The sequence below is a fragment of the Bubalus bubalis genome, chromosome 12, assembly GCF_019923935.1.
Source record: "Bubalus bubalis isolate 160015118507 breed Murrah chromosome 12, NDDB_SH_1, whole genome shotgun sequence".
Classification (NCBI taxonomy): domain Eukaryota; kingdom Metazoa; phylum Chordata; class Mammalia; order Artiodactyla; family Bovidae; genus Bubalus; species Bubalus bubalis.
In genome coordinates this window covers 68,045,973-68,073,773 of record NC_059168.1, presented here as the reverse complement: position 1 = coordinate 68,073,773, position 27,801 = coordinate 68,045,973, and the positions used below count along the sequence as shown (strand labels likewise).

Genomic DNA, 27,801 nt, shown 5'->3' with positions numbered 1-27,801 from the left:
CCTTCTTGTGATTGGAAGTATAAAACAGCCATGATAATTTCTATCAAATATTTCTCAAATATTTGTGAAAGACTTTCCTTTTCTAAAAGGAAAGAATCACTCTTTGTATAACTTTAATAGTTTTTTCCTGTTTTACTTACAGGCTGCCATGGTCTCCACTTAGGGCAGTGGGAATCTTTGACTATGGAACATTGGGCATGAGCCTTGCCATTGGCTGGCCGAGAAGGAGGAGGCAGAATGTCTCCACTGTTACACCACAGAGTTCAAACTTCAGAAGACTTGAGTTAAACAGTGTTTTTTACTCTGCAAATTGTTGCATCTTCACTTGTCCTCTATGATCATCACAAACTAATGAAACACTTTTTAGGTCTTATGAATTCAGGTTATACTGTTTTCTGGATACTCTGGCAATTGATACAGGTAAGATTGGTCTGAGTTTTGTGGGGAATGGTGAAAGAGAACTCATCTTTCCCATTCTCCAGTCGCTCAAGTCAAACATCTCTGCATGTTGAAATCAGGTTAACTAGGGAATTCCTTGGCAGTCCAGTGGTTAGGACCCTGTGCTTCCACTGCCATTGATCCCTCGGTGTGGTCAGAAAAAGATTAGGTTAACCTAGCTTGTTGTATAAAACAAGACTGAATCTTGAGAAATATTTCAGTTATTACATTAGGCCTTAAAAACTAGAGAGATGCAAAATGCAAAGTTTCCTACACTTTTATTTGAGGGTTTAAATGGATGTTTTCTTTGAGGGTACAGTTTGATAGCTTCTACAGTGGATAGCTTCTTTTCATTTTACTTTTCTGTACTACATATTGTAAGTGATTTTAACTGTGTGTGTGTTTGTACATGTATACTCGGGCTGATGAGCTTATTGTCCTTTCTAGAACCTGTGAAAAATGGAACCAAACTCTCTAAGGACCAAAGTTCCAGCTTTCTTATCTGATTTGGGGAAGGCCACATTGAGGGGGATCAGAAAGTGTCCCCGATGTGGCACATACAATGGAACCCGGGGATTGAGCTGTAAGAACAAGACATGTGGAACCATTTTCCGGTACGGTGCCCGGAAGCAGCCTAGTGTTGAAGCTGTCAAAATCATCACAGGCTCCGATCTGCAAGTCTACTCAGTGCGGCAAAGAGACCGGGGCCCCGATTACCGATGCTTTGTGGAGCTAGGTGTTTCAGAGACAACCATCCAGACGGTGGATGGGACCATCATCACTCAGCTGAGCTCTGGCCGGTGTTATGTTCCCTCATGCCTGAAAGCTGCCACCCAGGGCGTTGTGGAGAACCAGTGCCAGCACATCAAGCTGGCAGTGAACTGCCAGGCAGAGGCCACCCCTCTGACTCTAAAGAGCTCGGTCCTGAATGCCATGCAGGCCTCCCCAGAAACCAAGCAAACCATCTGGCAGTTGGCCACGGAACCCACAGGTCCCCTTGTACAGAGGATTACTAAAAACATTTTGGTGGTGAAATGCAAAGCAAGCCAGAAGCATAGTTTGGGGTATTTACATACATCCTTTGTGCAGAAAATCGGTGCCAAAAGCTTGCCTGAACGCCGTTTCTTCTGCTCCTGCCATACTCTAAAGTCACACAAGTCGAATGCTTCCAAGGATGAGGCAGTCCAGAGATGCATTCATTTCTTTGCTTGCATCTGTGCCTTTGCCAGTGACGAGACATTGGCTCAGGAATTCTCAGACTTCCTAAACTTTGATTCCAGCGGTAGGTGGTGTGGTTGACACATTTACTCTGTTTTTCTAAAACGGCAATGAAAGAGTCTCACTGATGGCATTTGGAGATTGTCCTAGCAACCTTCAGAAGCAGTTGCTAGATAAATCCAAAGAAAAGCATTCCTTCTTTTAATTCCAGTCAGCACACTTGCATGAAGGTTGGTTGGTTGGTTGAAATTAACGATAATGAAACTTGGGCATTTTCACTGAGACAATGAATCAAGCAAAGTTAGCTTTGCTTTGATTTTTTAACTTTTCTACAGGTGCCCTATGTTAGTAAAAATAAAGAACAAACAAAAAGTACCTTCTATTTTGTCTCGCTTGTTTCTTATCTTTGAAGATGGGGAAAACTAGTACCTTACTCAAAAAATCTTCTAAAGTTTCTACATAAAGACTTATGTTGTTCTTAACATTTTCATCTTGTGCTTTTATTTTCATTTCTGAATGATCTTTAGCTGGCAGCAACTCCCAAATTTTTTGTTTTACATTTCTCTGTAGAGCCTTTTATCATATTAATGGCCCATGAACAAGAACGTATGTTTGGGGAGTTCTTTAAAGGAACTGATTTTAAGCAGGCAATCATGCTGTAATTTGTTTTGGGGATTTGGATTTTTTAGAAATTAATTTTTCTCTAGGTTGGGACCCATAGTTATTCATAGATAGTATTAATAATTCAGAAATTTGTTTTATTTTAGGTCTAAAGGAGGTTATTGTGCCCCAGTTAGGTTGCCATTCAGAATCACCAGTATCAGCTTGTGAGTCTACTGCCTCTAAGCCAAAGAAGAGGAAAAAGGAGGAAGTATCTGGTGAGAAGCTGTTTCGTTTGTTTGTTGGTGGTGTGACCTTTAGATATTGTTTTACTGTGTTTTATGTGTTTCACTGAATATCAGCAAATAAAAGAGGTAATGTTGTTGCTGTCTAAAAAAAAGTTTTACCTTTATTGATAATTCTTTTTCAAGCTAAGAGTTGGTTCTGTTGGCCAAGTATAAGATCCACTCAAACTCTGCTTGTATTATTGATATGTTTGTTCATCCCTGAATCATTTCAAACTAGTTTTACACCTTAATCTGCCTTAGGATAGACTTACAAAGTTTTCATTGATAGGTGTCTGTTTAAAAATTTGTGATAGTGTTTAATTATATTTTCCATGATAATTTAGAAATATACTTTGTTTTCTGCATTTTCAGCAGGTGGCATTATATGTGTATTTTTTTTTCTTTTTTAATTCAAATATATCAGTGTCAGTTAAGAACTCATATAAATCAGTGTGAAAATGCTAAAGTATCATAGTTGATAAGTGTTAAAAGACCTAGACTCTGAATGAAAGGAAAATATTACCTGGTCTGCACATGTGGACCAAACTCCAGACTCACTAGTGAAGAGAGAAATGCAAATGTTTTATAAAAACAAAATTAAAACAAGATACTTTAGGATACCAAGTTGGCAAAGCTTTTTTTTTTGCGTGATGAGGCCACAGGCAAATTGGTCTCTTCAGCGTGGCTAATGTAGTGTAAGTTGCTTTAGTCATTTGTGAAAGTAGTTTGCAGTATTTGTTAAGAACCTTGAAAAATGTTCCTATCCATAGAGGGAATATTACTGGAGGCGGGTCAAGTGATTGTGCATGGCTTAGGTGCTGGGAAGTTGGAGAAAGATGGAGAGACAGCGACTTGGTTATTTCTGTGTTTTTGAGAGAGACTTCTGGCAGCAATATAGAGCAGAGATTGTGGTTAAATGTTTACTTATGAGTCTTTCCCCAGAAAACTTGAAATTAAAAAAAAATAAAATTTATACCCTGTAACTCAGTAATTCTACTTTTAAATAATCTTTTTTAAAGGAAATAATCCTTGATATAGGAAAAACATTTTGTCCAGAGATGCTCATTAGGTATTTGTTTATGGTAATGAAAAATTAGAAGCAACTAAAGGGCCAACCACTGGGGATAGTTAAACAAACCACTTGAGAGAATGCCAGGCAGCCATTAAAATTGACTGTAAGGAGTTTGTAGAAATGTTAGATCACTCAGGTAGCCAGATAAAGTACAGAATACTCAATTCAATTTGAATTTCATACAAACAGTGAATAATTTTTTGGGTGTAAGTATTTCCCATGTAATTTTTGGGACACATTTACAATTAAAAATTATTTGAAATTAAAAAAATTTTTTTTGCTAAATCTGGTAATCCTGGTATAATTTTTGTTGTTGTTGTTCGACTCTTTGTGACCCCATGGACTGCAGCTTGCCAGGCCTCCTTGTCCATCACCTTCTCTTGGAGTTTCCCCAAGTTCATGTCCATTGAATTGATGATGCCATCCAGCCTTCTCATCATCTGTCACCCTCTTCTGCTTCTGCCTTCAATCTTTCTCAGCATTAGGGTCTTTTCCAATGAGTCCACTGTTCATGTCAGGTGGCCAAAGTATTAGAGCTTCAGCTTCAGCATCTGTCCTTCCAATGAGTATTCAGGGTTGATTTCCTTTAGGATGTACTGGTTTGATCTCCGTGTTGTCCAAGGGACTCTCAAGAGTCTTCTCCAGCACCACAGTTTTGAAAGCATCAATTCTTTGGCACTCAGCCTTCTTTCTGGCCCAACTCTCACATCTGTACATGACTACTGGAAAGACTATAGCCTTGACTATGTGGACATTTGTCAGCAAAGTGATGTCTTTGCTTTTAACACACTGTCTAGGTTTGTCATAGCTTTCCTTCCAAGAAGCAGTTGTCTTCTGATTTCATGGCTGCAGTCACCATCCACAGTGATTTTGGAGCCCAAGAAGAGGAAATCTGTCACTGCTTCCACTGTTTCCCCTTCTGTTTGCCATGAAGTGATGGGACCAGATTCCCTGATCTTCATTTTTCCAATACTGAGTTTTAAGCCGGCTTTTTCACTTTCCTCTTTCACCCTCATCAAGAGGCTCTTTAGTTCCTCTTCACTTTCTGCCATTAGGGTGGTATCATCTGTATATCTGAAATTGTTGATATTTCTCCTAGCAACTCATCCAGCCCTGCATTTTGCATGATGTGCTCTGCATATAAGTTAAATAAACACAGTGACATTATACAGCCTTGTTGTACTCCTTTCTCAATTTTGAGCCATTCAGTTGTTCCATGTAAGGTTCTAACTGTTGCTCTTGACTCACATACAGGTTTTTCAGGAGGCAGGTAAGGTGGTCTGGTACACCAATCTCTTTAAGGGCTTTCTACAGTTTGTTATGATCTATACAGTCAAAGGCTTTAGTGTAGTCAAGGAAGCAGAAGAAGGTGTTTTTCTAGAATTCCTTTACTTTCTCTATGATCCAGCGAATGTTGGCAATTTGATCTCTGGTTCCTCTGCTTTGTCCAAACCCAGCTTGTACATCTGGAAGTTCTCAATTCAAGTACTGCTGAAGCCTAGCTTGAAGGATTTTGAGCATAACCTTACTAGCATGGGAAGTAAGTGCAATTGTCTGGTAGCTTGAACATTCTTTAGTACTGTCCTTATTTGGCATTGGGATGAAAATTGACCTTTTCCAGTCCTGTGGCCACTGCTAAGTTTTCCAAATTTGCTGACATATTGAGTGCAGCACTTTAATAGCATCATGTTTCAGGATTTTAAATAGCTGTGCTAAAATTCCATGACCTCCACTAGTTTTATTGGCAGCAGTGCTTCCTAAGGCCCACTTGACTGCACACTCTGGGATGTCTGGCTCTAAGTGAGTGACCACAGCATCGTGGTTATCTGGGTCAATAAAATCTTTTTTATACAGTTGTTCTGTGTATCCTTGCCATCTTTTCTTGATCTCTTCTGCTTCTATTAGATCCATACCGTTTTTGTCCTTTGTTATGCCCATCTTTACAGGAAATGTTCCTTTGATATCTCTAATTTTCTTGAAGAGATCTCAAGTCTTTTCCCATTCTGTTGTTTTCCTCTATTTCTTTGCATTGTTCATTGAAGAAGGCCTTCTTGTTTCTCTGTGTGCTTCCCTGATAGCTCAGCTGGTAAAGAATAGCCTGCAATGCAGGAGACCCTGGTTCGATTCCTGGGTCAGGAAGATCTGCTGGAGAAGGGAAAGGCTACCCACTCCAATATTCTTGGGCTTCCCTTGTGGCTCAGTTGCTAAAGAATCCGCCTGCAATGCGGCAGACCTGGGTTTGCTCCCTGAGTTGGGAAGATCCCCTGAAGAAGGGAAAGGCTACCCACTCCAGTATTCTGGCCTGGAGAATCCCATGGACTGTATAGTCCATGGGGTCACAAAGAGTCAGACTCGACTGCGTAACTTTCACTTTCACTTCTTGTTTCTCCTTGCAGTTCTCTGGAATTCTGCATTCATATACCTTTCCCTGTCTCCCTTGCTTGTCACTTCTCTTCTTTCCTCAGCTATTTGTAAGGCCTCCTCAGACAACCACTTTGCCTTTTTGCATTTCTTTTTCTTGCAGATGGTTTTGGTCCATACCTCCTATACAACATTACAAACTTCCGTCCGTAGTTCTTCAGGCACTGTGTTTACCAGAACTAATCTCTTGAATCTATTCATTACCTCCACTGTATAATTACAGGAAATTTGATTTAGGTTGTACCTGCGTGGCCTAGTGGTTTTCTCTGCTCTCTCTAGTTTAAGCCTGAATTTTGCTATAAGGAGCTGATGATTTGAGCCACATTCAGCTCCAGGTCTTGTTTTTGCTGACTGTGTAGAACTTCTGCATCTTCAGCTGCAAAGAATGTGATCAATCTGATTTCAGTATTGACCATCTGGTGATATCCATGTGTAAAGTCATCTCTGTGTTGTAAGAAAAGGGTGTTTGCTGTGACCAATGCATTCTCTTGGCAGAATTCTGTTAGCCTTTGCCTTGCTTCATTTTGTACTCCCAAGGCCAAACTTGCCTGTTACTGCAGGTATCTCTTGACCTCATATTTTTGCATTCCAATCCCCTATGATGAATAGGACATCTTTTTTTTTTGGTGTTAGTTCTAGAAGGTCTTATAAGTCTTCATAGAACTGATCAACTTTAGCTTCTTCAGTGTCAGTGGTTGTGGTATAGACTTAGATTACTGTGATATTAAATGGTTTGCCTTGGAAATGAACCAAGATCCTTCTGTCATTTGTGAGACTGCACCCAAGTACTGCATTTCGGACAGTTTCATTGATTATGGGGACTACTGCATTTCTTCTATGGGATTCTTGCCCACAGTAGTAGATATAATGGTCATCTGAGACCATTCAGGTATGACCTAAATCAAATCCCTTATGATTATACAGTGGAAGTGAGAAATAGATTTAAGGGCCTAGATCTGATAGATAGAGTGCCTGTTGAACTATGGAATGAGGTTCATGACATTGTACAGGAGACAGGGATCAAGAGCATCCCCATGGAAAAGAAATGCACAAAAGCAAAATGGCTGTCTGGGGAGGCCTTACAAATAGCTGTGAAAAGAAGAGAAGCGAAAAGCAAAGGAGAAAAGGAAAGATATAAACATCTGAATGCAGAGTTCCAAAGAATAGCAAGAAGAGATAAGAAAGCCTTCTTCAGCAATCAATGCAAAGAAATAAAGGAAAACAACAGAATGGGAAAGACTAGAGATCTCTTCAAGAAAATGAGAGATACCAAAGGAACATTTCATGCAAAGATGGTCTCAATAAAGGACAAAAATGGTATGGACCTAACAGAAGCAGAAGATATTAAGAAGAGATGGCAAGAATACACAGAAGAACTGTACAAAAAAGATCTTCACGATCCAGATAATCACGATGGTGTGATCACTGACCTAGAGCCAGACATCCTGGAATGTGAAGTCAAGTGGGCCTTAGAAAGCATCATTACGAACAAAGCTAGTGGAGGTGATGGAATTCCAGTTGAGCTATTCCAAATCCTGAAAGATGATGCTGTGAAAGTGCTGCACTCAATATGCCAGCAAATTTGGAAAACTCAGCAGTGGCCACAGGACTGGAAAAGGTCAGTTTTCATCCCAATCCCAAAGAAAGGCAGTGCCAAAGAATGCTCAAACTACTGCACAATTGCACTCATCTCACACGCTAGTAAAGTAATGCTCAAAATTCTCCAAGCCAGGCTTCAGCAATATGTGAACCGTGAACTTCCTGATGTTCAAGCTGGTTTTAGAGAAGGCAGAGGAACCAGAGATCAAATTGCCAACATGCGCTGGATCATGGAAAAAGCAAGAGAGTTCCAGAAAAACATCTATTTCTGCTTTATTGACTACGCCAAAGCCTTTGACTGTGTGGATCACAATAAACTGTGGAAAATTCTGAAAGAGATGGGAATACCAGACTACCTGATCTGCCTCTTGAGAAATTTGTATGCAGGTCAGGAAACAACAGTTAGAACTGGACATGGAACAACAGACTGGTTCCAAATAGGAAAAGGAGTACGTCAAGACTGTATATTGTCACCCTGTTTATTTAACTTATATGCAGAGTACATCATGAGAAACGCTGGGCTGGAAGAAACACAAGCTGAAATCAGGATTGCCGGGAGAAATATCAATAACCTCAGATATGCAGATGACACCACCCTTATGGCAGAAAGTGAAGAGGAACTAAAAAGCCTCTTGATGAAAGTGAAAGTGGAGAGTGAAAAAGTTGGCTTAAAGCTCAACATTCAGAAAACGAAGATCATGGCATCTGGTCCCATCACTTCTTGGGAAATAGATGGGGAAACAGTGTTAGACTTTATTTTTGGGGGGCTCCAAAATCACTGCAGATGGTGACTGCAGCCATGAAATTAAAAGACGCTTACTCCTTGGGAGGAAAGTTATGACCAACCTAGATAGCATATTCAAAAGCAGAGACATTAGTTTGCCAACAAAGGTTCATCTAGTCAAGGCTATGGTTTTTCCTGTGGTCATGTATGGATGTGAGAGTTGGACTGTGAAGAAGGCTGAGCGCCGAAAAATTGATGCTTTTGAACTGTGGTGTTGGAGAAGACTCTTGAGAGTCCCTTGGACTGCAAGGAGATCCAACCAGTCCATTCTGAAGTAGATCAGCCCTGGGATTTCTTTGGAAGGAATGATGCTAAAGCTGAAACTCCAGTACTTTGGCCACCTCATGCGAAGAGTTGACTCATTGGAAAAGACTCTGATGCTGGGAGGGATTGGGGGCAGGAGGAGAAGGGGACGACAGAGGATGAGATGGCTGGATGGCATCACTGACTCGATGGACGTGAGTCTGGGTGAACTCCGGGAGTTGGTGATGGACAGGGAGGCCTGGCGTGCTGCAATTCATGGGGTCGCAAAGAGTCAGACACGACTGAGCGACTGATCTGATCTGATCTGATCCATTTTAATTCACTGATTCCTAAAATGTCGATGTTCAACACTCTTGCCATCTTCTCCTTGACCACATCCAATTTACCTTGATTCATGGACCTAAAATTTCAGGTTCCTATGCAATACTGTTCTTTACAGCATCAGACTTACTTCCATCACCAGTCACATCCACAACTAGCATCATTTCTGCTTTGGCCCAGCTGCTTCATTCTTTCTGGAGCTATTAGTGATTGCCCTCCACTTTTCCCCATTGGCACAAGGGACACTTTCTGAGCCCAGGGGCGGCGGGGAGCGAGGGGGATGGAGCTCATCTTTCGTTGTCTTATCTTTTTGCCTTTTTGTGCAGTTCATGGGGTCCTCACAGCAAGAATACTTGGAATGGTTTGCCATTCCCTCCTCCAGTGGAACACATTTTGTCAGAACTCTCCACTATGACCAATTGGTCTTCAGTGGCCCTGCATGGCATGGCTCATAGCTTCATTGAGTTACGCAAGCCCCTTCGCCACGGCAAGGCAGTGATCCATGAAGGCGGATGTAATCACAGGTCCTTAAAATCACAAAACCAGCAAAATAAACTATAAAAAAGAAAATGAACACTGCTTCACCAGAAAATTGATAGTGATTGTCTGAGACGTAGAACAAAGGGTGAATTTATTTTCCTCCTTTCACTTCTAGTCCCCCCACCAACTTCCTGTAAAGAGTGTAAGACACTTTAAATGTTATATATAAAGGATAATGCTAATTCCTTTTAGAAACTGAAGCTAAGCTAATGTAGAAATTAACATAGGCTTTTTATATGTTTTAGACTTCAGAAATTAATGTGGAATTGATTTATACTCTGCAGACGTCTTGTTAAACACTATGATGATTGTGGTTTAGGTGCACAGACGAACAGTTCCCTGCTACCTCCAGATGCAGTGAGCAGTAATCTAAGGAAAAGTGGCCTGAAGAAGCCTGTGGTTGCTTCTTCATTAAAAAGGCAGGGTAAGTGTCCTTTCCCCAGAATAGGATAAAGAGGTGGAAAATTATCCTAAATAAGCCCAGGGGAATATAATCACATGAAATGTTGCATGTTGGCCCTCTAGATAAACAATAGCTAGCACCGAGGCCAAGATCTGTGCAATCCTTCCCACTGCCTCAAAACAAGCTCACAACCAAATTGTCTTTTAAATAACAAATGCAACAAAAATTACTGACATGATTTAGCATCATGGATTTTGTAGAATATTTTATTTTTGTTGCTCATTACCCACATGTAGTTGGTATAGGTGGTTCAAAACTGAAGAAGAAACATATTTTACAGTTATACAATGATAAATATTTGTTAAGAAATACAAAATTAGTGAAATTTGAAAACACTGAAAGGCAGTAACAGGAATATCATTCTGAATTTTTGAGACAGAATGACTTGATTTGAACATAACTTATAAATTTTTATATATATATATATCTCACTTTTCTGTGCAGAAGAGTTAATCCTGTATGTTTGGGGATCAGCATCTTCTTAACTCTCATATAATTTGGCGGGGTGATTAAAAATTAGACGTCATCTCTACGCTCACACTCTGGTTTTGAAGACAAGACCAATAAATACATAAATAGCAGATGGTGCATGTGTGTGTGCATGCTAAATCATTTCAGTCATGTCAGCAAATAGTACAAGACCAAATCTCAATTTTAATTAAGAACTTACATATTCTAAGAACAAATGTTTGTAGAAGGTCAGGAAGTAAACAAATTAAAAGTATCACTTTGATACAAAGAAAAAAGAAAATAGTTTTTCTTCCAGCTTATCATTAGATGCTTTTGCCTATGAGAATTTTAATTTTAAATGAATAGTAGTTTTGGCATCTTTACGTCTTTATGAAAAGGGGATATATACTTCAGACATGTGAAGACATTTCAGGAGAAGATATAGAACGGTAGGTCAGTATATAGACACACTCATCGGGAATCTGGTCAATTAATGGCTCTAAACCAACCATTCTTCAGCTTGCAGTTTGATGTTGAAAGGCTGCAAACTTTCTGTGGTTAATAATCTTAAACCTATTAGTCTCTCAGAGCTTCCTATTTCTTTTTTTTTCTTTCTCTAGATGGATTTTTTTTTAGATGGATTTTTAAAAAGAAAATCCCTGCAGTATTCCATTTCACTTAATTTACCTACTGTCATTGAATTTTGGCTTGTTGCTCTTTTGTATATTATAAACTCCTTAGCTTTTTCAGGGTTCAGTTAACTGTTAAATTCTGTAAGAAAAGATAAAAATTAATGAAGTTTTTTTTTTTTATTTCCTAGCCTGTGGTCAGCTGTTAGATGAGGCACAAGTGACCTTATCCTTCCAAGACTGGCTGGCCAGTGTCACAGAACGCATCCATCAAACCATGCACTATCAGTTTGATGGTAAGTGTTGGTCATCTAACTGCGCTGTTGCTGAAAGTCAGATAAATTAAAGTGATTGTGTATAGCTCTACTCTGTCTTGAAAAAAAAAAGTAATTGGGCTTCAGTCTAGAGGGCACTGGACCACAAGACGATAGAAATCTAAATGAAATAAAGGAATAATCACATAATTAAAATGCAGGACCAACAAAATTGAATTTGGTGATGGAAAAGAAAAACCACAGCAAATAATAAGTAAAAATAGACAGCCTTGGTCTTAGGGTGTGCATGGGTGTGTATTTGATGAGGGAGATAACAAGCCTTAGAAGGTCACTCTAAACCCTCAAACTTAAAGCATGAGAGGAAAAAAGTACGGAAAAAAATCTAAATATGTGAGACTAAGATGAAAGTGAAAGTGAAGTCACTCAGTCGTGTCTGACTCTTTGTGACCCCATGGACTGTAGCCTACCAGGCTCCTCTGTCCATGGGATTTTCCAGGCAATAGTACTGGAGTGGATTGCCATTTCCTTCTCCAGCGGATCTTCCCTACCCAGGGATCGAACCCAGGTCTCCTGCATTGTAGGCAGACGCTTTACCATCTGAGCCACCAGGGAAGTCTGTGAGACTAAGATAGTTACATAAAATTACATGGATATGCTAAGGGCTTCCCTGGTGGCTCAGATGGTAAAGAATCCACCTGCAATGCAGGAGACCTGGGTTCAATCCCTGGATCGGGAAGATCCTCTGGACGAGGGCATGGCAACCCACTCCAGTATTATTCTTGCCTGGAGAATCCTCATGGTCAGAGAAGCCTGGTGGGCTACGGTCCATGGGGTCGAAAAGAGTCAGACATGACTGAGCTACTAAGCACAGCACATAGCACAGGTTTGCTAAGGAAGACTGGAGAACACAAGCTGCATTCAGGTTGATCATGATAGCCTCATAGAACCTCAGCAATTTCAGAAGTGGACCATCTACCAGGCCTTGCCCATTGCCTGAAGAGCATCCTTGATGGATGGTTTTCAGGTTTTGTGCAGTGGTGAGCAGCTCACTCCTTTCTGAGGCAGCTCATAACATTGTTGGACAGTGAGAGCTGTGAGGAAGGTCTTCCTCATACTAAGGGGAAATGTTTGCTAATAATACTTCCTGTTGGTTTTAGTCTGCGCCCCAGCCACATGGAGTAATTTTCTGTTCCCGTTTTCAAGTAACAGTCCCTGCTACCACACACACCCATTGGCCTGCATGACAGGTCTTCTCTTTTCCAAGTGATACATCTCAGGTCTTCAAACATTCCTCGTGGCATTATTTACAAACCTCACAACATTTTGATGTTCTTTGCTGAATATGTTGAAGTTTATGAATATCATTTTAAATATAAAGCACCCCAAAGGGAATAGTAGCCCAACAGCAGACACTCAGTAGGAGGAGATGAGTTGAAGAGTTGGAGCAGTTGTGGCTTCATGTGAAGAAAGGAATAAGAATGAAGGTGTTGAAATACATGCTTAGTTTTATATACCTTGGTTCAGAATAAATAAAATTTAATCAGAAATAAAATTTTAGAAGTTATTTTTAGAAAAACAAAATAAACTAGGGAAATTTAGGGATTTCCCTGGTGGTCTAGTGGCTAAGATGACACAATCCCAGTGCAGGGGGCCTGGGTTTGATCCCTGGTCAGCGAACTAGCTCCCACATGCTGCAACTAAAGATTTGGCATGCTGCAAAGATAGAAGATCATTAAAAAAAAAACAAAAAACTAGGGAAGGTTAAAAAGAGAGTCTATTTTTCTCTTCTTTTAAAATTTCATTTATTTATATATTTTTTGAAATAATATAATAAATATCTACTAACCCACCTCCCAAAACATAAAATAGAACATTGACAATAATGTAAGCTGTAAACTATGGCCCTTTTTCATCCCATTCCTTATTCCACCCTCTCTCACCATCTCTATTGCCACCACCTTTGTCAAAGTCACCATCAGCTCCCTCCAGCACTGTGATTCTGTGTCTTTTACAAGGGTTTTTCAAGATTAATTTATAAACCTAAACCCTAGCATTCCGTCAGCTGAGTTCTGGTGAGTTAGCACTTTTAGAGTCGTAATGATCTTTGCATGTAGCCTATAATCTAATTTCAAGATGAAACTTTAAAATTCCTTTCTTCAGTGACTTCTCTAAATTGCCTATATGGGAATTCCCTGGTGGTCCAGTGGTCAGGACTTCACATTTTCACTGCTGAGGGCGAAGGTTCAATCCCTGGTTCGGGAAGTAAGATCCTGCAAATCAGGCCACATGGCTAAAAATAAAATCAACTACATATATATTAATATTCAAAAGTGTGTTAGTCGCTCAGTCATGTCTGACTTTTTGTGACCCTGTGGACTATAGCCCACCAGGCTCCTCTGTCCATGGAATTCTCCAGGTAAGAATACTGAAGTGACAGCCATTCCCTCCTCCAGGGTATCTTCCCAACCCAGGGATTGAACCCAGGTCTCCCGAGTTGCAGGCAGATTCTTTACAATCTGAGCCACCAGGGAAGCCCCTATATTAATATTATAGTGGCTCAAAAGCAATGACAGTTTTGTTATTGACATTCTACATTCAATTAAGCAGGTAAAATCAATTGAAAGGATGTAAAATCTTAATATGAAATTCCAGAAAACCTTTTACTTTTCTTGATTTGATCTTTATTTCAAAAAAGGTATCTGAACTGTCTTTAAGAACTGCTCTTTAAGTTGCATCCAGGGAGGTGGAAGTTACTTATTAATCCACTTGGTTCTGGATGTTTTTGCTCTGTTGGAGCTTGACCCTTGGGCAGAGTTAGTAAGAAAAACTCTGAATTTTTTCAACCTCTCCCCTGAACACTATTTTCTGTTGACGTTTTGTTGACCTAGTGTTTTGTAAGTTTTTTAAAAGAAGTTTGTTAAGTATTTTCAAACAGTTTTCCTACCTTCAGATCAGAGAGAAGACTGATGCTTATTGGATGGTGTCCTAACTTTGCAGCCTCTGGCACTCACAGTTCTGGCCATCTAAGAGCATGAACGCAAGCAGCAAGTGCCTGGGAGAGTGAGCAGGAGTGAATCAAGTTTACCTTCTCAACTCAGCCTCAATGTCCTCATCTCATTTCATGTCCTCTTTAAAGGGAGAAGTCTGTGCTGTGGTGGCGTTTACAAAATTGAGGACTAGAAAAGTTATTTTTGGTAGATGACAAGAATCGGTTATAATTGCAAGGGATCAGGAGTAGGGCGAGTGACAGTGCTAGATTCATAAAGGTCCATCAAAGCTCGTTTTTGCCTCTGTATAAAGAAGTCTCGGTGGTATTTTTAGTTATTACTGCTCATTAGTTCCATTTCCTCTACTTTCCCCTCCACACCAGAATGTTTCTTTAAATGAGTTCTTCTTATTTCCTGTAGGCAAACCAGAGCCACTGGTTTTCCACATTCCTCAGTCCTTTTTTGATGCCCTGCAACAGAGAATATCCATCGGCAGTGCGAAGAAACGGCTTCCCAACTCTACCACAGGTACAAGATGTTTCTTTAGGAATAGCCGTAGATATCTGGACCTTACAGAATTATGTTTGGGAAAATCTGTGCAGGATTTTCAGGATTAGGTCTTCTAGTTACATGCTCAGAGCATGAAGCCTTAGCCCATCAGCTCTTAGAATAATGATCACACACTTCAAAGGCCTCATGCTTATTCTAGTAAGAATTGACGGAAAGATTCAGAGAGCACAACTTGATGAAAGAACCACCAATGAAGGGCAATGAAGGTGCCCACCAAGAAATTGGGTATTTTCTAGATAAGAGCCAGTTTCAACAAAAACATTGCAAGCTCCAGTTGTTATTTGGGCTGGCTTCTTGGAAGCATATTACAGTATGTGTTAAACACTAAAACTTTTTTTTCACGATTCCTGATTTTTGATAGAGGGAGATTTTCTTTTTGGAGTGATTCTCAGGCTCGGTACATTTTACCATTACAGTATTCTGGTACTTATTTCTTGATTTTATATAATATCTTTCTACTAGAGATCTCAAGATACTTATTAGGTAGTATAGAAAAATGAGGGAGAGAAAAGGAGGAAGAAAAGATTGCTCAGGGGCAAATAGCCCAAGAGTGTCTGTAGTTGGAAATCAGAGCTATTTCTTCAGTAAATTGTTATTTGATGATATAATAGGGACTAAAGTTTAATTCTGGAGAATTCCATGGACAAAGCAGCCTGGCAGGCTACAGTCCACGGGATCACAGAATTGGACATGACTGAGCAACTAACGCTTTCACTTTCACTTTAAATGGTACATATAGTGAATCACTCCGTTTAGGGCCAAAAAAATCTCCCATCTTTACACCTTATCTCTCTAACGTTTGAAACAATGTTGATTCTTCCCGTTTACACTTGAGGTCTAATATATTAATTTTAACCCATCCCTTAGATGTTTTTAGGCCCTTCAGTGGAACTCCTTTATAATCGGGAGGCAGGGTAATAATAGATTGGCAACCGCATGAGCAAAGTTTAAACTCCATGTAATTATTTTAAGGACTCTGATTTGACCTCTGCTGTATCTAAAGTTGTAAGAAGCTGTTTTATAATGGAGTCTTATGTCTGTAGTTTTATGAAACAAAGAAAGAAATTTCTAAGATGCCCAAAATTAGTACCTCAAGGAAGCATCAGAGACTTCATATAGCAAAAATCCGTATCATTTGGTTCACCACATTTTGCCAAAACCCTGTTTATAGATTTGCTTCTAGAATTCCATTTTTAGGGATTTCCCTGGTGGTCCAGTGATTAGGGCTCAGTGCTTTCAGTGCCAGGGCCTGAGTTTGATCCCTGGTCAGGTAACCAAGAGCCTGAAAGCCATGCAGCACAGCCAAAAAAGAAAAAATAGCATTTTTTTAAAAAATTTTTATTTATTTATTTTTGGCTGTGCTGGATCTTCCTTGCTGCTTGTGGGCTTTTCTCTAGTTGTAGAGAGCGGGGTATACTCTCAACTTACATTGTACAGGCTTCTCATAGCAGTGGTTTCCCTTGTTACTGACCATGGGCTCTAGAGTGCTTGGGCTCCAGTAGTTGCAGCTCCCAGGCTCTAGACCATAGGCTCAGTAGTTGTGGCACACGGGCTTAGTTGCTCCAGAGCATGTGGGATCTTCTGGGACCAGGGATTGAACCCAGGTCTTCTGCATTGACAGGCGGATTCTTTACCACTGAGCTACCAGGAAAGCCCAGGATTTCTTTTTTAGAGGGCAAGATTTTATAAGGCACGAATATCACTTCACTGAACTCTCTAGAAACTAAAATGACAAATTCAGTGAAAGAGCACAGGTAATGCTATTATTTTTCAGTAGTTAATTTTGTCCCCTTTTTTTACCTTAAAGCTTTTGTTCGCAAAGATGCCTTGCCACTGGGAACCTTTTCCAAGTATACCTGGCATATCACGAATATCCTGCAGGTTAAACAAATCTTAGATACCCCGGAGGTAAGAGCTGATTTCTACAACACTGGGAGGGCAGAGTGGGGAAGAGAGAGAAGCAAGTGCAGGAAGCACCAGCTCGTTGAGTTACAGACACTACAGAGAATTCCTTTTGTTCATCCTAAGAGATTATTCAGGAACATTTGTGACTTTATGGTTCCAACTCTGATTTTAATAGGTATTCACTGGAACCTGAGGTTGTATTCTTTTTTAAATTGGAGCATCCTTTTTTCTTTGCCTTTGGGATGAGAAAACAAGGATGCTTTTTCTTGTAAATTAAATAATGCTCCCCTACTATCTGTGGTGAGCCCTAGATTAACTGGCAGGCACCTGGGAAGTATATGTATAATTTGAGATGATATGCTACTTGTGAAGTCAGTAGGTCCAGCACTATTTAGTGTCCCTCTCCAAACTGCAATTGAGTTCTCATTAGAGAAATGATTCTTAGTTTGTGTTCCTTTTTACAGGGATAGTATTAGACATTTTTAAACATTTTTTTCAAGCAGATCCTAAAAACTTGAGGATTTTCCCTTCCTATGATAATGAAATATTGTGGAAAACTCAACATCATGTGATTTCGTACATTAAGATTAGCTTGATTGCAAGGCGTTGTTAGGTTCAGAAAAATAATAAATTGGTATTTGTAGAACTTACATGTGAACACTAGGGAAGACTTATGTTAGCCCTAGGCTAACATAAAGACAATGGAGGAACTTCTTTAAATGCAGGATGTCACAGAAAGAAACACATGGTGTGCAGGGAGGCACCGAAACAACCCAGAGTAAAGTCAAGTTGCCGAGCTTCTGTCTGTTGCACATCACTTACCTATATCACCCCATTCCAGCTCACAGCCATGACTTGGTGTGGACTGTGTTTTGCAGATGAGAAACAGGCTGTGGGAAGCTCAGCCTGCTGTTTAGTGGCAAAGATAAAACTCAGTTCAGGCGTTGTCTGACTCAATGCCAAGGAGGGTGGAAACACACAAGACATGCGCCGTAGGTGTTGTCGGTAGAATTTTTAGGAGAAGACTGCTGCCAGCAGAGCAGTGAGGAAGGAATAAAGTGACTTTAGAGCAGATCTGTGCCAGCAGCAGTTATGTAGCCATGAAGGTATTAGGGGTTCAGTTCACTAGGGTTTGGCTGGAATTCAAATTAAAGTTGTAGAAAAAAAGGGAAAGCCATGAACAATATATAGGAGAAAAGGCAGAACTGTTGAAAAAATTTACTTGAAAATACAAGGGAAAGTCTTGAGTGCACTTGAAAGAATGAATAAAACCCACTGTCATCCAGTGTTTGTCTACTTGTAAAGGTTTTCCTTTCTCACCTTTCTGGGTATTGTCTCCATGTCCAGATGCCTTTGGAAATCACCCGGAGTTTTATCCAGAACCGAGATGGGACCTATGAGCTGTTTAAATGTCCTAAAGTAGAAGTAGAGAGCATAGCAGAAACCTATGGTCGTATAGAAAAGCAACCAGTGCTGCGACCCTTGGAACTAAAAACTTTTCTCAAAGTTGGTAAGTAAATTGGTGGTTTCAATAGCACACCTTCCTCTGAAGGTCACCTGTGTGTATTATGCTGTCCTGGACTTTGGGTCTTGCCCTTAAGCGAAGAAGACACATTCATACATTTTGTAAAGGCAGTCATGGGATAAGGTGTTTTGTTTCATTTGAGCCACTGCTTTTAAAATAAAATTAGAGAAGCAATACCTGTTCATTATATAGAAATCATAGATTTCACTATAGAGCATAAAGAAAAATAAAAACCACCGATAATCCCGCCCGCCATGCTTCCCAAGTGACCCTAGTGGTAAAGAACCCGCCTGCCAATGCAGGAGACGTAAGAGAGAAGACGGGAAGATCTCCTGGAGGAGGAAATGGCAACCCACTCCGGTATTCTTGTCTGGAAAATCCTGTGGACAGAGGAACCTGGCAGGCTGCAGGAAAAGCCCACCAGGGTCCTCTGTCCATGGGGTCGCAAAGAGTTGGACATGACTGAAGTGTACACTCTTTTTTTTTTTCTGTGCATAGAAAGAGTTTCTGAAACATGGTATCATATCTAAATAGCTTTTACCACTTAAAAATATATCATGAACAACTTTCCATGTCTGTCTTCAACATTATTTTAGACTTTTTTATTATTATAAAACATATATAATATAAAACTTAACATTTTAACCATTTTTAAGCATAAAATTTTTCTGCCATAAAGTGCTTTGGCATTGTTATGCAACCATCCCTACTATTGGTCTCCAAAAGTTTTTCATCTTCCTCAACTGAAACTGTCCCCACTAAATACTAATCCGCATTCCTGCCTCCCCCAGCCCTAGTTACCATTCCACTTTCTGTCTGTATGAATTTGACTACTTAAATTAGAATCATACAATTTTTGTCCTTTTGTTAATGGTTTAGTTCATGTACCATAATGTCTTCAATGTTCATCCACGTTGTAGCATATGTCAAATTTTCTTTCTAAGGCTGAGAAATGTTTCATTATATGTATAGACTACACTTTGTGTATCCATTCATCTGTCTGGATACTTGGATTGCTTGATCTTTTGGCTATTGTGAATATGACATTTTTAAACAGGTGCATAAAATTCATTCATTAAGTTATCTTACTCTGATCAACCCTGAGTTTAAGTTATATCAGACTTTTTGCTATTATAAACAATGCTTCCTTTTATAATTAACTTCCTTTTAGAAGAATCTTTTATGGCCTTAATTATTTCCTAACTTATTTAGGATATTTTGGGGGATAAATTCTTAAAAGTTAAATTGGAGGACTTCCCTGGTAACACAGTGGAAAAGAACCCGCCTGCCAATCAAACCTGACACAGGTTCGATTCCTGGTCTGGGAAGATTCCACATGCCTCGGAGCAACTAAGACTGGACTGGGTGCCACAACCACTGAGCCTGAGCTCTGCAATGAGAGAAGCCACAACGAGAAGCCCGAGCACCGCAGCTAGAGAGTGGCCCCCAGTCACCACAACTAGAGAAAGCCCTGCACAGCAACAAAGATCCAGTGCAACCAGAAATAAATAGAATTATTTAAAAAAAGAAAAGTGAAATTGGAGCGTCAAAGTTTATTTACATTTTTAGGACTTTTGATTTTTTTTGTCACACTGCTCTCCAGAAAGATGGTACTAATTCTACACTTTACTCCTGCTAACCATGTATGAAAGAGTTTCTCTTTTTTAATCTTTGTTGATCTGATAGGCAAAAAATATCCTATCATTCTTTTAATTTACATTACCCTCAAATATCAATGAGTAAGTTTTTCAATTAGTCATTTGTATTTGATGAGTTGCTTTTGCTTTGTCTATTTTTAACTGAGGGATTTTAGCAATAATGACACCTGCAACAAAATGCACTTAATGAGCCATGTGCTGGGTGTTATTTTAAGTGCTTTACATAGATTAATTCACTTAATGCTCATCGGCCTACTCAGGGCCTATCACATCTGTAAATGTGATCCCCATTTACAGATGAATAAACCGAGGTGAAGATAGGTACAGTATCCTGCCCAGAGTTACAGAGCTAGTGAAGTGGTAGAGCTGATCTTCAACCCCAGGCAGTCAGAGCCTTCACTCCTAGCCATCCAGGCAGTACTCACTCACCTGTCTTTCCACTAACTAGGCTATAAGCACTTTCAGGGCAGTGAACTATGTCATGGAGAAATTTAGAATTTGTAATTATTTTGTCAAACTCCTGTGAAATATATTTTTGACTACTCTTGTGAGTAAGATGTTTGTCATGTGTCTAACTGGTTACTGCCAGTGTATGGGAAGCTTTTGATTTTGGTATGCATGCATGCTAAGTCACTTCAGTCGTGTCTGCTTCTTTGCAACCCCAGAGATTGTGTAACCTGCCCTCCTCTGTCCATGGGATTCTCCAGGCAAGAGTACTGGAGTGGGTTGCCATGCCCTTCTCCAGATTTTGGTATAATTACTATCAGATTGCTGTCCTTAATGAGTTCCTATTAGTGATGATAGTTGTTTACCTGTTGGTTTTTGGGAAATTAATTATATCACTTGAAAAATGATGACAAATTTGTTTCCTATCAAGTGTTTATACCATTGTTTTTTTCTTATTAAATTACCTACAACTTCAAGAGCAACAGTGAATAATAGTAAAGCTAGCAGCTGTGATTTTCATTTTATTATAGTAAAATTATTGTTTTTACTATAATAAAACTCCCCCAGCATAGCATTTTCCAACTGTCTTGAAGAAGAGATAGTGATAAATATTCTCTGAAAAAAGTGTTCCGTGATCTGATAAGTTTGAAAAATGCTATATACTGTATTTCTTTGATTTGAAGACCCTTGAATGTAAGATGTTCAGTCAACTTTGTAATAACTTTTTTGGTTGGAAAAGAAATTTTGCCATATGAAAACTTCCCTAGTTGTAAGATACACTCAGATCTCAGAAAATGTTACAATTGGAGTAGGGAGGCAGTAGTGAGTAGTGTCTTACAATATAATGTATCTCTCTTAGTAACTCATCCTATAAATCTACATATTAAAAAGATCCTGAAATAAAGATTTGTACTGAACTTTATATAACTTAAAATTTCCCCAATTTATTTGACCAGTGAACTCTTTTCAGGGGAATGCCATTAGTATTTCATATAGAATACATTTCTGGAAAAAGCTGCTCTAAGTTTCACTAGTAAATAATGAACTATTGATTATTTCAGATAAAATTTTTTATTTTAATAGCATATCATATTCTTAGTTTATTAAGTTATTTTTATTTGGAGCTATAATTGATTTTTAATATAGTTTTAAAAAAAATATTTTTATTTATTCATTTATATTTTGGCCTTGCCACACAGCTTGCAGGAGTTCATCAACCAGGAATTGAACCTGGGCCATAGCAGTGAAAGTGCTAAATACTAACCACTAGACCACCAGGCAGCTCCCTGGAATTGAATTTTTTTTAAATACCTTTTTACCATCTTTTGAGAAACCTCTAAAGATAAACTCTACTGACCCAAGTGCAATGAAATTTAAGTACAGTTGATGTCCAATATGAATTTTAGGAATCAATTTCTAATATTGAAATAATCTTGCATTTCTGGAATAAATCCTATGTGGCCTTTTTTCTTTTAATATATATGTAGATTCTATTTGCTAATACTTTATTTAGGATTTTTTATTATCTATTCATAAGTATTCAGTTCAGTCCAGTCCAGTCGCTCAGCCGTGTCTGACTCTTTGCGACCCCATGAACCACAGCACGCCAGGCCTCCCTGTCCATCACCAACTCCCGGACTCCACCCAAACCCATGTCCATTGAGTCAGTGATGCCATCCAACCATCTCATCTTCTGTCATCCCCTTCTCCTCCTGCCCTCAATCTTTCCCAGCATCAGGGTCTTTTCCAATGAGTCAGCTCTTCGCATCAGGTGGCCAAAGTACTGGAGTTTCAGCTTCAGCATCAGTCCTTCCAATAAACACCTAGGACTGATCTCCTTTAGGATGGACTGGTTGGATCTCCTTGCAGTCCAAGGGACTCTCAAGAGTCTTCTCCAACACTGCAGTTCAAAAGCATCAATTCTTCAGTGCTCAGCTTTCTTCACAGTCCAACTCTCACATCCATACATGGCTACTGGAAAAACCATAGCCTTGACTAGACGGACCTTTGTTGGCAAAGTAGTATCTCTGCTTTTGAATATGCTATCTAGGTTGGTCATAACTTTCCTTCCAAGGAGTAAGCATCTTTTAATTTCATGGCTGCAATCACCATCTGTAGTGATTTTGGAGCCCAGAAAAATAAAGTCTGACACTGTTTCCACTGTTTCCCCATCTATTTCCCATGAAGTGATGGGACCGGATACCACAATCTTAGTTTTCTGAATGTTGAGCTTTACTTTTTGAGTAAAAAAGTACTGTTGAGCCAATTTTTTCACTCTCCTCTTTCACTTTCATAAAGAGGGTTATTAATTGCCTACAATTTCTTTTTTGGAGGCTATCTTTTTTGGGTCTTGGTAGTAGTTATATAGAAAATGATTTGTGTGTTTTGAACTATTTTCCACTTTTGTCTGTTAAACTTTCCGAACTCTTTATAAACTTTTTCTAACATTTTCTTGGAACTTTTTAATTTTTATACCTTTTGGAATTATCAGTTAATTTTTAAAATTCATGTTTGATAATAGGAACATTTAAGGTTCTTCTTATTAATATCTAAATAGTCTATAATCATAGTTTAGTTTCTGTGTTCCCAATACTTTGTATTTAAAATTTCTATTTGGTTGAGGCTTTTGATTTCTATATTCTTTTTTTTTTTTTATTTCTATATTCTTAAGTATCCATTCCTACTTTTATTATTTTGAGTTCAGAAGATGTGCCTTTTCAATTTTTTTAAAGGAATTTAAAAATATTTTCTCACTAACCTAATGTATGATATGAATTTGTGCTAGCAAACGTGTTATTATTTATCCAATATAAAATTTTGTGTAGCTTTAAGATTTGTAAAACTTAGATAGCAGAGTTGTAATACAATTTACTACTACAGTTTTGTTTCTCTAAATGCCTTCTGATATTGCAAAAGCCTTTAAGTATTGTAATGCATTGTTTTTTGGTACATTAGAGTTATTGACTGGAGAAGGCAATGGCACCCCACTCCAGTACTCTTGCCTGGAAAATCCCATGGATAGAGGAACCCGGTAGGCCGCAGTCCATGGGGTCGCTGAGGGTCGGACATGACTGAGCGACTTCACTTTCACTTTTCACTCTCACACACTGGAGAAGGAAATGGTAACCCACTCCAGTGTTCTTGCCTGGAGAATCCCAGGGACGGGGGACCCTGGTGGGCTGCCGTCTACGGGGTCGCACAGAGTCGGACACAACTAAAGTGACTTAGCAGCAGCAGCAGCAGAGTTATTGATAGATATCAATGGAAATATATTATCTTAGTCCATTTGGACTGCTGTAACAGAATACTGTAAACTGGGTGACTTAGACAACAGAGATTTATTTCTCACAGTTCTGCAGGGTGGGAAGTCCAAGATTCCTACAGATTCGATGTCTGATGAGGGCCTGCATCCTGCTTCAAAGATAGCCATCAGCAGGCTTCTCTCTGTGTCCTCACATTTTGGAAAGAGCATAGATGTCTCTGGGGTCTTAAATAAAGGCATTCAAATCTCACTCATCAGGGCTCTTCCCTTATGACCTAATCACCTGCCAAAGACCCCGCCTCCAAGTACTGTCAACATTGGGGATTAGGTTTTCAATTTATGAATTTTGGGAGGATACAATAGTATTAGGGAGAAATTTTAGAGAATATAGATTCAGCCTATAGCAATAGTTCATCAATTTAAAAATAACATCTGCCTTTAATTTGTCTTTATTCAGTATTACAACAGTGACACCAGCTTTCTTTTGTTTTACATTTTTCTGATGATTGCCATCCTTTTAACTTTTTTGTGACACTTTGTTCTTGTTGAATCTCTTATCAGTATTATATTATTTTTATTTTTTCTCTGACTTTAATATATCCCCTTTACCATAATTAATATGGTTGGCCTTCTGTCTTCTTATTTTATTATTATTATTATTGAATATTTTTGGCTGTGCTGGGTCTTCTTTGCGGTGCAGGCTTTTCTCTACTTGCAGCAGGGCTACTCCCCAGTTGCCCTGTGCAGACTTCTCACTTCGGCGGTGGCTTCTCTTGTCACGGAACATGAGCACTAGGGTGCACAGGCTTCTGTAGTTGCCCCTCCCTGGCTTAGAGCACAGGCTCAGTAGTTGTGGCTCATGGGCTTTGTTGGTCCTCAGCACGTGGGGTCTTCCCAGATCAGGGACTGAACCCGTGTTTCCAGCACTGACAGGCAGAATCTTTACCACTGAGCCACCAGGAAAACCCCCTTTTTGTTTTTTCTGTTTTTTTGCTAAATGGACTATGTCTTCTATGTTTATTGTCTCCATGTTTTAGAGGTGATACTATATGCTTATTTTTAATTCTGCTAGTACTTTATATTTATTCAAGAGCATTCTTTAATCTGAGTTTTTCACATTTAAATCTTTAATATTCTGGACTTTATCTTGATGTAAGTTATGAAGCAAGATTCTGTCATCTTTTAGTTTCTTCCAGATAATTATGTAGTTGATGCACCCCATTTGTTATAAGAAACACTTACTTGTATTTCTTACACTAATTGAAAATACCATTTTGGCCTTATCTTAAATTCCTCTTCTTTTTGTATCCATTTTGGATCTTTCTGTTTTGTTCTTTTTGTCTGTCTAGATATATGCCATTACAACTCTCTTGTGGTTATTATGGATTTGTAATCTATTTTAGAACCATTTGGATTTTAATTCTGTTTCTTTCTGGTTTCCTTGAAACTTGACCTTTTCTTGCTAGTCTCCCTTTTCCTCTCATCCAGCTGTCTTTCCCTCTTAGCCTGGCCTCTCCTTATGATTCTTTTGGCCCTATTTTCATCCAGGCTAGGTCTTATTTTATTTGAGAATGCCAGACAGTTCCCTGAAATTTTATTTTGGATAGATAGAGCAGTAATCACTTTTCCCTTGCCTTGATTATTCTTGTTGCCCCCCCTCCCTTTTTTCCTTCTCACACAGTTTTTTTTTTTTTTTTTTTACTTCTTTTTCTTTTTAAAATTTGTGAAAATTTATTTTGGAATTGTACTAATCACTTCTTTTTTCTTTTCTTTTTTATCTTCAGGCAACACTTCCCCAGATCAAAAGGAGCCAACACCTTTCATCATCGAGTGGATCCCAGATATTCTTCCCCAATCCAAGATTGGTGAGCTTCGAATCAAGTTTGAGTATGGGCACCACCGCAACGGGCATGTGGCAGAGTACCAAGACCAGCGGCCCCCCTTGGACCAGCCCTTGGAACTGGCCCCTCTGACCACCATCACTTTCCCTTGAAGCAAAACAAGAGTCTTTTGCTGCTAAATTTGCACATCCCCACCCTTTGACAACTTTAAATACTAGTTAGACACTTAGATGGCTCTGTTCCTTAGTGAACTACTCTTAGCTAAGATGCAGTTTCTCAGTGCATTCAAGTGAATTCTTTCGAAGAAAAACTCTTCTTGTAAATAGCCCTTTTGGTGCTGCTGTGTATAGTCTTCATTTAACTTGGATGATATTCCTAGGTAGAGTTTTTAAAGAAACAGAAAACCAGCTCACTTATCTTCCTGAAGGACTCACCTTCAGAGTTTGTTTCAACCTTTTCCTAATTCTCTAAGAAGTCAGCAGCACTCCACCTTATACTAACATGTTGGAAAATTAATAATACCTTGGTTAGGGCAAAATGTTGAAGATCATCCTGACAGAGTTCCAATCATATCCTTTTATTTTCTTCTCAAATAAAGCACAGTGTCACTAGTTTTTATAAATTATATCTTGTGTTGGCCTAATTATAAAAGTATAAACCTTTTGGGAGATTTAGGTGATAGTGAACTAGGAAAAAGAGATTCAGGTGTCAAGGCAATATTGATTGACGTTTCAAACTAATGCTTGTAATTGCTTGTTCACTTGATTTTTATTTCCTTCATTACTCTCCAAAAAGCTTAACAGGTGGTAAGATTCAGTTTCTATTTTTTAATTCACTGATCACAGAATGGAGATACTGAAAGTCACAGAATAGAAGCCTGCCTTTAAGGAGAAAAGAAGAGAATGGAACATTTCCTATTTGCCTGTTACATCCCAGGCATTTTCATTTATAATCTCACTTAATCATTTTTCTCATTTAGTCCTCATCATTATTTGAATTTAGCCACCACTCCTTCTTTTATAAAGTTACACAGTCTCTCTGAGATTAAGTATCTTACTGGAAATAGCATTAAAAATGTTTCATTTTATTCCAAAGTGCATGTTCTTTCCACTTTATCATATTGCTTTATAATATAAATTCTTCATAATTCATTATCTTTGGAAGACAAGAGAAGTGTGTAGGTAGGCATTTTTGATTGCACATAACAAAAAGCCAACTCTAACCAGCTCAGGCAAAACCAGGAATGAATGACTGGTTCATGAACACTAAAATAGGGCTAGACAACTATCCTTGGGTGGAGCAGGGGTGTGGTTAGGCCTCAGAACCCCTGCAGCCAGGGTCCATCTGACCCATCTCTACCTCTCCTGAGGCTTCATTACTATCAACACAGTGCAGCTCCTTCTGGTAGGATATCTGGCTCCTAACACATCCTGGACAGCAAAGAGATCAAATCATTCAATCCTAAAGGAAATCAATCCTGAATATTCATTGGAAGTACTGATGCTGAAGCTGGAGCTCCAATACTTTGGCCACCTGATGTGAAGAGCCAACTCATTGGAAAAGACTTTGATGCTGGGAAAGACTGAAGGCAAAAGGAGAAAGGGGTGGCAGAGGATTAGATGCTAAGATAGCATCACCGAGTCAATGGACATGAATTTCAGCAAACTCCAGGAGATGGTGAAAGACAGGGGAGCCTGGTGTGCTGCAGTCCATGGGGTCATAAAGGGTTGGAAAAGACTTAGTGACTGAACAACAATAAATGCACCTGGAACTACGGCTATCACTTACGCTCTAGAGCAGGACTGACTGCTCTGCTCAACTCAAAAGTACAAAGTCCAAAATCCCCAAAGAAAGGTCTGATGGACCTAATGGAGGTGGGAGACGGGTCTGTGAGCATTTTCGGTAAAAGAAGGACCTGTGCCCCTACATGAAGGAGATGGGTAGGCAAATTAAGGATTGTTTGTCCTCTACAATTGAGGGGCTGGCTTGTGTGGAGAGTTCTCAAGTGCTTTAGACAATGAGGAAGATCCTTGAGAACCCAGAGGTCCAGGGAGAATTAGACTTTGTGCTGGGCTTTAAAGGAGAGGAAAAGGGGAATTCCCTGGTGTTCCATGCTTCCATTGCAGGGGACACGGGCTTGATTTCTGGTCGGGGAACTAAGATCCCACAAACCCTGCCACGTGGACAAAATAAAAAAGGATAGGAAGGGCTTGGATAAGTATAGAGAAGAGGAGACATTAAAACT

The 27,801-nt window shown here is 39.3% G+C and overlaps 2 protein-coding genes and 1 non-coding gene across 5 annotated transcripts in view; 2 read left to right on the top strand and 1 right to left on the bottom strand.

Moving 5' to 3' along the window:
• Positions 1–2,508, top strand: part of TIA1 (TIA1 cytotoxic granule associated RNA binding protein) — a 56,646-nt gene extending 54,138 nt beyond the window's left edge. The window contains exon 14 of one of the 2 annotated variants that reach the window (XR_006543476.2): positions 2,424–2,508. The gene's annotated coding sequence lies outside the window, so the exon portion shown is untranslated. Of the gene's footprint in view, positions 1–142; positions 349–2,423 lie in introns of those variants that run through there. The other variant, XR_006543477.2, reaches the window with a different exon arrangement.
• C12H2orf42 (chromosome 12 C2orf42 homolog) lies at positions 282–26,648 on the top strand. 2 transcript variants are annotated; one of them, XM_006079624.4, is made up of 9 exons: positions 282–420; positions 886–1,720; positions 2,424–2,534; positions 9,864–9,968; positions 11,278–11,382; positions 14,769–14,876; positions 16,726–16,826; positions 18,171–18,333; positions 25,500–26,648. In XM_006079624.4, exons 2-9 carry the CDS (start codon positions 898–900, stop codon positions 25,706–25,708), a joined length of 1,725 nt encoding a protein of 574 aa, XP_006079686.2. In that variant the 5' UTR covers positions 282–420; positions 886–897; the 3' UTR covers positions 25,709–26,648. The 2 variants fall into 2 exon arrangements, with proteins under 2 accessions (XP_006079686.2, XP_044782030.2); XM_044926095.2 differs by lacking the exon at positions 9,864–9,968.
• On the bottom strand, positions 11,902–11,973 carry TRNAC-ACA. The gene has a single exon. It is a non-coding gene; the product is annotated as a tRNA-Cys (tRNA).
• Positions 26,649–27,801: the final 1,153 nt, after the last annotated feature.

Excerpts from the sequence above, each read along its gene's own strand:
- C12H2orf42 (XM_006079624.4), top strand. The coding sequence starts at position 898 with ATGGAACCAAACTCTCTAAGGACCAAAGTTCCAGCTTTCTTATCTGAT. Across the intron at positions 1,721-2,423 it reads CCTAAACTTTGATTCCAGCG|GTCTAAAGGAGGTTATTGTG; the intron begins GTAGGTGGTGTG and ends GTTTTATTTTAG. Across the intron at positions 18,334-25,499 it reads AAAAACTTTTCTCAAAGTTG|GCAACACTTCCCCAGATCAA; the intron begins GTAAGTAAATTG and ends TTTTATCTTCAG.